The following is a 10,845-nucleotide window of genomic DNA, read 5'->3' on the forward strand; positions in this document are numbered from 1 at the left end:
GGACCGTCTTGACCCTCCTAGGGCCCCCATGACCCGCTAAGGGGCCGCTTTGACCCGCCTTGACATGCTAAGGGGCAGCTTTGACCCGCCTTAACCGCTTTGACCCACCTTGACAAACCAAGAGGCCGCTTTGACCCGCTTTTGACATGCTAATGGACCGCCTTGACCCACTTTGACTTGCTAAAGGGCCGCTTTGACTTGCCTTCACCTGCCAAGGGACCACCTTGGCCCTCCTAGACCTACTTAAGGTCACCAAAGGGGCGCCTAGACCCGCTTAGGTGTAGCCTAGACCTGTCAAAACCCGTCTAGGGCCGCTAGTGGACTGCCTTGACCCGCCGGGGGCCACCAAGAGGCCCTTTTGAACCGCCAAGGGGCTTCTTTGATCTGCCTTGACCTGGCAAGGGACCTCCTACACCCACGTTGGGACCACCTAAACCCACTTAAGGTCGCCAAAGGGGCGCCTAGACCTCCCAAGTTGCTGCCAAGACCCGCATAGGGCCTAGACCCGCCTAGACCCGCCTAGACCCGTGTGCTCATGTTATCCTATATTTGTATGCGTCCTAATCTTTGTATTTGTGTGTAGTTCTCTTTTTTGTGATTGATTTATGTTATTTTAGTGTATTTATAGGTTTGTGTCGTAAAGAGAAGAAAATGCGCTAAAATGAGCAAATTAGGATTGAAAGGCGACTGTAATCTCAAGTGTCAGAATCTGCCTACGCAAAACAGCTAACTTCACCGAATTACTGAATTACTTAGATCGAATCAGACTATAAGCCTTATATCATTGAAAAGATACATAAATCTACTTTCTGTAGAATTTTACGGATCTCGATTTCGATACTTTTAGACTGAGTTATGATTGTTTGAATGAAGAAATGTCAGATCAGAAAATCTGCTCGAATTTGCAAACATTTGTGGAGAACTCAAGTTTCGTGTCACAAGACCGTCAACCCTAAAGCTTTAAGAACAATAATGCAGATGAGCATTCAAGGAGTACATGTATTCCCAGTTCTACCAGAGATATCTCAAGGTTTTCCTATTCTATATCAAGAAAGAGTCAAAATCAAAGTCTTAAAATGAAACTTGAAGCCAAAGTTGAGCAGGAACTTCTCTATTTTGAGGGAGCATGAATTTCACATGGAGGGAGGTCTTGAGAGCACATTGTAGACGCCTAAAGGATCAGAGATCCATCCACCCTTCACCTCTCCATTATTTTTATGTTTTTGTTATGTTTTACTTAGTCATGTTTTGGTAAACCTTTTCTAAGGTTACGATAATGCCCTATCATGATTGTTTATGTTTTTGATGATTGATTAATAGATTTATAGTTTCTTTATGATGAATTCGTAGTCACAATTTTAATCGATGCTATATGTTTGAGTTCTTTGATTGATCACCTTAGGGCTTTGCATCTAGTAAATTAGAAGATGAATTTGAGGCGTACCTATAATATAATTCATATTAGCTTCTTGTGATTAAGAGTTGTGAATTACTTTCTTTTTTAAAAAAAAAAAACGTTTTATTAATAACTCACACACCCTACATATGTCCGTGATGTTTGAACCCGTGACCTCAAAGTTGTCAGTTAAGCACCTTAACCAACCAAGCCACGGCTCACCGACAGAGTTGTGAATTACTTATATATTGTCATAACTGAAGTAATGGTTTGCATGATTCTCTTGTTTTCTAGAACGTAATGAGTTTTACATGTTAAATTTATGACGTAACTAGATAGACTGCATGCTAGGATATACGACCTTAGGGATTTGCATCTAGTAAATTAGAAGATGAATTTGAGGCGTACCTGCAATATAATTCATATTAGATTCTTGTGATTAAGAGTTGTGAATTACTTATATATTGTCATAACTGAAGTAATACCGCATGATTCTCTTGTTTTCTAGAACATAATAAGTCTTACATGTTAAATTTATGCCGTAACTAGATAGACTGCATGCTAGGATATACGACATTTACCGTACCTGGAGAGAATCATACACTTAAGGAAAACTATGGTCTAAGTGTCGTATCTGGACTTAGATACGGGAATTGTTATCTAAAGAAACAAAACAGTCTGTTAGTTGCATCAAAGCATAAATAGGATTGTTAGTGGTTGATTCTGACACCCTAGGTTCATTCATCATTGTTTGTTTACTTATTTTCTTGTTTGTTTGTTTCTTTAAATTGTTATCGTAATCTTGTGTTCTTAGTTTAGATTAATTAAGTTAGAATTTGAATTGAACTAATATCCTTGTGGGAACGACAACCCATTTTCTTTCATTCACTATACTACATCCACCCTGTATACTTGCATGGATTCCATCAGTCATCTTCACTCAAAAGATGGAAATCCAAACTATTCCATAATAGGGTTCATATTATCATACTTTGAAAAATGTTAATCCGTCGTAAAACAACATTGTTTGGTACAATATTTGTAGTAGTGACCTCTATATAGTTTCATCTCTAGCAATTTCTTGTTGCCTTTTTATAGTTGTCCATTTATTGTGCTTTTGTAATTGAATCAAATTACATTTTTTTGGCTCAATATGTGCATCTTAGGCCAACTTAAGTAGAATGTCCTTTAGCTTTTCTTTGTTTTTTTTCCCCGAAGTTTCATTACCTAGACAGTGAAGATGAGAATTTACATGCATATTAGGTTGACTTTATAATGTTTACTAGATAACAGAGGATTGTAATGTGTGAAAAATATTTGATACTTTAGCTATAGTTGTATTTGCGAATGTTCATCAAGAAAAAATGTGTTTGATTCAACAATCACAACAAAATCCAATGCATTGTTAATATCTATGTTTTTTGGTCAAGTTTTGTTTCATATTTGTGTGTTGACTTTGAAGTAATGACATAGTACAATGCTTTAATCATGGTAATGTTTGGGTTTATGTGATCTATTCAAGGTTCATTGAGCAGTCTTAAAGATGAGCAAAAAACAAAAATCTAAAGTGACAGTTCATCAAATAGCAAAGGATTGTATTCATTGTAATATGTGAAGAATCTCAGATATTGTATTATTGTATTTACGAATGTTCATTAGTATGTGAAGAATCTCAATTACAATATTTTTATTGTTGTATTTGCAAATGTTCATTAAAAAAATGTGTTTCTATTCAAAAATTATTACAAAATTCGCTATGTCACACCCTAATTTCCGAAAGATAAATTTCAAAAATTTTGGCATGATATATCCTAAAATATTAAAATCCCAAAACCTGTTTCAACAAAAATCAGGGAAAATAAACTCAATGCGTAAAGTAAATTTACACACAACACCAAATTGAGTTAAATTACAATTCCTTGTTTACATAACTTGAGAACAAGAAAAAGAAACTCTCACATGAGTTTAATAAATCATAACCCAGTGTATATAAAAAGAATATACAATGAACATCTAAAACCCGACAAAAAACCCTGCCACTAAGCCTCCACCTCAACCCTGCTGATCCTCACCTGCAGGTCTAACCCCTACACCAAGAATGGTGCACCGGGTTGTAAACAACAAACCCGGTAAGCTAAAAAGCTCGTATGAGTAAACTCAAAACAACACAACATTTAATCACGTCAAATATTCACAAGAGAGATTGGATCAATAATTAAAAACCACACATCTAACACATTACCCAAGAAATGTACCCATGAGTCCCAGATATTTAATAAAATACCCCTCATGACCTACAACAACACTATGTGTACCCATGGGTCCCAGATACCATATAGTATCTCCCATGACCTACACTGACAGACGGACTAGAGCTTTATTCCTAACCGTAACCAATCACCCGGCCAAAGGCTTGGAACCCGGTTTGACTGTCTAATATCAATACAAAAATGATAAATAGCATCTTAACCGCAACCAATCACCCAAAAAGGGCTTGGAACCCGGTTTGGCTATTTATCCAACAATCATAATAATTTTCACAACATTATCCACAACAACACAATATCACAATTATTACTCTCAACAACATAATATATATCACATCATTATTCTCAACATCACAATATAAAGAAAACTTGTTTTATCTTACCTATGAGCCGTTGGCGATCAAGCTCATATAATTTTAAAAACAATTAAAAGCATAATATTAAAACCAACATCATCATCATTATCATTATATAACCATAATATCCTTAGGTTCAAAAGTGAACCTTGGTGAGGTTTACTCACCTAAATCTCCCGCTGCAAATTCCACAACGACCAAGGTAAACCAACACAACTTCACAAATCACCTAAAAATAGCACAAATAAAACCTTAGTAACTAAAACACAAAAGGTTATCACACTACCCTTAACTAACTCTCTTAGTTAGTTAAAGAGATGACAACTTTTCAAAGTCGTCGAACTTAGAGACCCACAAAGGCTGCCTCTAATCCTCAAATCTTACCCCAAACTTCAACCAAGCCTACACAAATAAACTTAAGTCCTAACATGCCAACCTTGCCTAAAATCTAGCCATACTACCACTCAACAAGCTCACAGCAACAAAGACTAGCTAACCACAGGAAGCTAAGGCCGCAACTCAGCCGGACGCGCCGCCACACGCCGCCACAAGCGGCGGCGAGTGGGCCCCACGCGCCACCCCAAACTTCCGAATTAGGAGAAACTCCCAACAGCAAAGTTAAAGCTTGAAGCAAGGGGAACAACTTTCATACCTGTGACTTCGACCAATTTTGGCCGGAACTGGCCGGAAACTTCCCCGAACAGTGACCAGAAAATCACTCTACAAAACCGGCCTCAAAACCTCAAAAACTTGCTTCAACTATGCCTAGACACTGCTAGGAGGAAGAGGGGATCAAGACTCACCTAAACTTGGCCGGAAACGGCGTCGAAATCGCCGGTTTTCCGGCGGGACAGCAGCAGCTCCGCCGCTTCGTGGTGGCTTCCAAGCGGCGGGACAGCCGGCGGGACTGCTCCAGAAATGGAGAGGGCTGCTGTGGGAGTCGAATGGGACCGGTGGCGTCCGGTTTGGTGGCCGGAGGAGGAAGAACTCGGCTGAAGAAAGTGAAGGCTCAGGGAGCTCGGGTGGGAGGAGAGAGAGAGGAGGGAAACTGATTTTTAGGGTTCTAATTAATCCCACACACAATTTTTCTACTTATACTCTTTTCAAACCCGAAAACAAACTTCCTCTGAACATAACTTCTTCATACGACATCCGTTTTAGACGTGCCGCATGTCTACGAACTCGTATCGACAAGCTCTACAACTTTCATGAAGGAAGTTTTCGAAGATAACTTACGAAAAATAAAGTCAACTTTTGGCCTATTAAAAGTCAAGGCAACTTTAAATAAACTCCCGAACTTCAACTTCGCATAAACCCAAGAATTTTCATGAATAATCCTTCATTAAAATAAGGGAATAAAACAAGAAAAAATAGATATGAAAATCTAGGATATTACAATCTACCCCCCTTAAAGGAATTTCGCCCCGAAATTCAAAGATACTAACCCAAAAACAACTTGGGGTACTTAGCCCTCATATCCGACTCTAACTCCCAAGATGCATCACCCTCATCATGGTGACTCCAACACACCTTAACCAAATCGACCTCCTTCCTTCGAAGCCTCTTGGTTGATCTATCCAAGATTCGAACCGGTTCAACAACAAAGGTTGCATCCGCATTCACCTTGATAGAACTATAATCAATCACATGAGATGCATCCGGAACATACTTCCTCAATAAGGACACATGAAACACATTGTGTACCCCGGACATGGTAGGAGGTAAGGCAAGCCGATAAGCCAAATCTCCTACTTTCTCTAAAATCTCAAAAGGCCCCACATACCTAGGAGCCAACTTCCCCTTCTTGCCAAATCTCACCACCCCTTTAGTAGGTGAGACTTTCAAGAACACATGATCCCCAACATCAAACTCTACTTGCCTCCTCTTCAAGTCGGCATAGCTCTTTTGCCTGCTTTGCGCCGTTCGGATCCTATCTCGGATAATAGAGACCTTCTCAGTCGTCTCTTGAACAATATCAGGACCCAACAGCTCACTATCACCCACCTCCGCCCAACAAATAGGTGATCTACACGGCCTCCCATAGAGTGCCTCAGAAGGTGCCATGCCGATACTAGAGTGATAGTTATTATTGTAGGCAAACTCAATCAATTGGAGGTGATCCTCCCAACTTCCCTTGAAGTCCATGACACAAGCCCTCAGCATATCTACTCCAGAAATGGAGAAGGCTGCTGTGGGAGTCGAATGGGACCGGTGGCGTCCGGTTTGGTGGCCGGAGGAGGAAGAACTCGGCTGAAGAAAGTGAAGGCTCGGGGAGCTCGGGTGGGAGGAGAGAGAGAGGAGGGAAACTGATTTTTAGGGTTCTAATTAATCTCACACACAATATTTCTACTTATACTCTTTTCAAACCCGAAAACAAACTTCCTCTGAACATAACTTCTTCATACGACATCCGTTTTAGACGTGCCATATGTCTACGAACTCGTATCGACAAGCTCTACAACTTTCATGAAGGACGTTTTCGAAGATAACTTACGGAAAATAAAGTCAACTTTTGGCCTATTAAAAGTCAAGGCAACTATTAAAAGTCAAGGCAACTTTAAATAAACTCCCGAACTTCAACTTCGCATAAACCCAAGAATTTTCATGAATAATCCTTCATTAAAATAAGGGAATAAAACAAGAAAAAATAGATATGAAAATCTAGGATATTACACGCTATTTGTGATTAAGACTAGAACTTGTGAAAATTGACGAAATTTTAATTATGTTGTTTTTAATGGGTTTTTGAGAAATTTATGTCTTAAGAGTTTTGGGTTCGTGAGGATTTGATCGGAAAGACTGGAACTTTGGATATTTGTGATTAAGAAAATGTTTAATTTAAGCTTTGTGAGAAACCCACAGTTGAAAAACATTGTTCATATTTGTGTTCCCACATCTTTTCCAGGTTGTGTGGTTGTTGTTAGCAATCTGGCAAAAGTAGGGTGTTGAATGATGAGTTGCCTAAAAGCCTTTTTCAAGTGCGAAACACTTGTAGGGTTTGAGGTTTTACTTTCATTTCAGAGTAGTAAAGTTGCAACAAATTGTTTCTACTTCCGTTGAACGGTGAGTTCTGGAATGCTCCGGAGCGTCTGTGCTCCGCGTTTGTTCGCGTGAGTTGCATAACTCGGTAAGTATTTCATCCGCAATCAGAGAGGGCAGACGAGTTGGATGTGGGTAAATTGGTCACTGAATTCTTGAGTGAAATGGGAATATCAATGAATGAGATCGATCTATCTCCCTCTCCTTGATCTGATCGGCTTGCTTAAGAGCGGCCGTTTTGATCTCGTCGGCTTTCTTGGAGGGCTCGGCGGCGAACTGGTGATGGTCTGATTTTTTGGCTGCTTCTTCGGCGAAGCTATTGGGTCGTTTCCACAGATCTTCCATTGTTTGTCTCTTCAGTTGCAGGACTGAGGGAGAGAAAGATAATGTGTTGGTGGGTTTGGAACCCAGGTATGGAGGAGATCCCTTTCTTTCTTTTTAATATCATTGTTGAGGTTTACGATAAAATGCAAGACACCGGACAAATTCTGGGAATTTGCATCCGTTGGTTATAATCGTAGTCTCATGTTTCTACAGATATTGGACATAGTTCCGGATAAGTTCAGAGTTGTGGCCCTAGCAGCTGGCTCAAATGTTACTCTTCTTGTGGATCAGGCAATCCATCAGATGGATAGCATTTCTTAGACTTCGAAATTTTGTTTATTCCAGAATACAAATCAGTTTTGGAATTTGAGTGGTAAAACTTTACCCGACTCAATAATCATCCATCATAACTGCTAGTAAAGTAGTTGTCTGTAGTTTGGAATGTTTATATCTTACATATATTTTCATGGTGATGATATCCTATTTTGTATTGCACAGGTGAAGAGGTTCAAACCCAAACTAGTTGCTGTTAGAAATGAATCATTAGTTGATGAGCTTCAAGAGGCTCTATCTGGTTTAGAAGACAAGCCTGAGATCATTCCTGGGGAGCAAGGAGGTGGCCTCAGCATCTGGTTTCCACTGCTAATGAATTTCATTCTTATCCTCTACAAGAAATTGCTAATGGTTTTCTTTCTCAGGTTGCTCGGCACCCAGATGCAGTCACAGTAGTTACAGGAATAGTTGGTTGTGCAGGACTGAGGGTAATTCTTTGTTATTTATTTTTCCTGAGAAAACAGTGTTGACTTTTACACTAGCAGGCTGAAAATATTCCAGTTGTCTTCCTAATCATAGCCTATAGTGGCTGCAATAGAAGTTGGGAAAGACATCGCTTTAGCCAATAAGGAGACTCTGATTGCTGGAGGCCCATTTGTTCTTCCTCTTGCGCACAAGCATAATGTGAAAATTCTTCCTGCTGATTCAGAACATTCTGCAATTTTTCAGGTATAAAAATGTATCCATATTGATAGCCGACTCTATCTAATAAGTTATGCTGTGATGTTGATGTATCTATTAAAAATGCTAAATTCTTGTCAGTACTAGTCAAAGCATGGTTAAATTACTTGATACACCTTATTTTAGTCCTTGCCTAATCATTCCTTTATTCATGCATTCGATATGGAAATTGTTTCAAAGTAGCAGAATTCATCATTTCTCCAGTTTGTAGGGCATATGTTGAGAACATCGTTGTTTCCTAATGTGTGCAGTTCGACTTCAATTCTTAAAAATTAGAGAACTTGTGTAGATTACTTGTTTTCTTTCTCTGTAAACACTTTTAGGGAAGAAAAAAAAAGCAGTTTGAATAGTTGATATCAGATTATCAAAATTAACTCTGTTTGTACATAAGATATATGTAGTAGCTTATGCATTTAGATTATAGTTGTAACATCTTACTTAATAATTGAGGACTCTCACCAATAGTATTATGAATGAAACCTGATTTCCCTCAGTTTAATTCTTTAATTAGAAAATTTGGGATTCTTGCGTTTCTCTGTTTGGGGATATATAATCAGGATCTTGACAATCTCTCATTGTTACACACAGGGATTGGCCTGTTGAAAAACTCAAAGAAGTTAAAGTTGCGATGCTCTGAAACATCCTAACTGGAGTATGGGAAAGAAGATAACTGTTGATTCAGCTACTCTTTTCAATAAGGTTGTCTATCATCTTTTATTTCTGTTTCATATGGCACCACCAAGAAAAAAGTAAAACAACACTTTGCAATTGCTTATCTGTTTTACTTTTGACAGGGGCTAGAAGTCATCGAAGCCCATTACTTGTACGGAGCTGATTATGATGATATCGAGATTGTAATTCATCCACAATCCATCATACATTCGATGATTGAAACACAGGTTCAGCACTTAGTTGTGGCGTCTGCTTTTGTTTTTAGATGCCAACTGTTCTGTAGTTTGTAAAATGACTGCCAACTCATAAAAATTTGGAATATGAATATGTTTCCAGGATTCATCTGTTCTAGCACAGTTGGGGTGGCCTGATATGCGCTTGCCAATCCTCTACACCATGCATGGCCAGAGAGAATCTATTGCTCCGAAGTGACCTGGCCCCGACTTGATCTTTGCAAGTAATGAACCTTTTTCTTTTTGAACTTTCATGTTTGCACCTTTATGGCTATGTATACATCTATAGTGAATGGTTTAATTTGCATGATTTATTTTGCTCATTTCAGGTATCACATTATGCGATTGCCATGGAATGATGGTTTTTTGTTTGTTTTATTTTTTCTTCCTATAATTCCAATTTTCTCTTTCCAGCGAATCCAATTATTCTCTGTGCACTAATTTGCTTTGGTAGCATCTTTGTTTAGGTGTTTGTGTGTCAGTGACTCTGTGAATCAACACTATGACAGCAATAGTGTGAAATATAAAGACGACATAAGTTTCAAGTTTTTTAATCACCTAATTGATGGAACTACTTGTTCACAAATTTTGCTTTTAGTCATTAAAATCACAACGTGCCTATTAATGTGGCATAACTTGTTTAGTAGGTTATATGTAAGTATACAACTTTGTGAACCAATTATAGAAAGGAAGCAAATTTTAAAAAAATCTCGTGAAACAAGATGTGATCAAAATGGTGAAATACGGCTATGGATGAAAAATCACGTATTTCGGGTAACGTTTAAGTCTCGATAAAAGCGGTCAATCTTTTTTACGTTTAATCCTCCCTATGGGGAGTCCTATAAACGGGAGGTAAAGGTCTTCAAAGTTTTACATGTGTAGTTACGTCTCATCTATGTGAGAGTTTAATGTGAGGAAAAATCAACCAAACTAGGTCACAGAGAGGTAGGTAAAAGCGTTTTCCTGTGATAAGTGACGTTAGATTAGAGTTGACCGTTTCGAGCTGTAATGTTATTGTAAGCTATGATGTATGCTTACAACCAAACTACTGTTTAAGGAGCTGTAATGTTATTGTAAGCTATGATGTATGCTTGGTATGTGTCCAGCTTTTGTTTTGGAAAATAGAAACATCCATTTACTATTATTTATGTACGACCTTTTCATTCATAAGGAAGTTTGCCTTGTTGTTCTGGTATAAGGTTGCTTTGTTCTGTCTGGTAACTTCTCATTGTTTGACCATTTGTTTTGATTAAAGGTTGGGGAAGAACTATTGAAGTAATATGTGAACTGGGCAAGAAATAAGGGGCAGTGCTTGACATGATATAATGATTTCAGGTATTTACCTTGGTTGCTCTTTTACTTGGACACTTTAGATTGCTTTGCTCTTTTTATTGTTCAATTCATTGTAAATTTAATGATATATTCACTCTATATATTGTACTGGTTATTTGGTTTACTGTAGTATAGTTATTCAGATATGAGTTTTTTACTGTTAATTTGATTATTCTTTATACAACCTGTAGGCAAGATACAATTTCAGGAAT

General features: G+C 38.3%; 1 protein-coding gene and 1 pseudogene across 2 annotated transcripts in view; both read left to right on the forward strand.

The window, feature by feature from the left end:
* LOC101300186 overlaps window positions 1-641 on the forward strand; it is a 34,174-nt gene extending 33,533 nt beyond the window's left edge. Inside the window, exon 5 of the mRNA XM_004288972.1 lies at window positions 629-641. Coding sequence (XP_004289020.1) covers window positions 629-641 — 13 coding nt within the window. The remainder of the gene's footprint in view (window positions 1-628) is intronic.
* Window positions 642-7,428: 6,787 nt separating this feature from the next.
* On the forward strand, window positions 7,429-10,634 carry LOC101312474 (annotated as a pseudogene). Its single transcript, XR_183700.1, has 9 exons — window positions 7,429-7,469; window positions 7,580-7,673; window positions 7,881-7,998; window positions 8,055-8,143; window positions 8,235-8,446; window positions 8,985-9,095; window positions 9,191-9,295; window positions 9,405-9,525; window positions 10,557-10,634. The product of XR_183700.1 is annotated as a 1-deoxy-D-xylulose 5-phosphate reductoisomerase, chloroplastic-like (transcript).
* The last annotated feature ends 211 nt before the right edge of the window (window positions 10,635-10,845 follow it).

This window comes from Fragaria vesca, linkage group LG1 (assembly GCF_000184155.1).
Source record: "Fragaria vesca subsp. vesca linkage group LG1, FraVesHawaii_1.0, whole genome shotgun sequence".
Classification (NCBI taxonomy): Eukaryota; Viridiplantae; Streptophyta; class Magnoliopsida; order Rosales; family Rosaceae; genus Fragaria; species Fragaria vesca.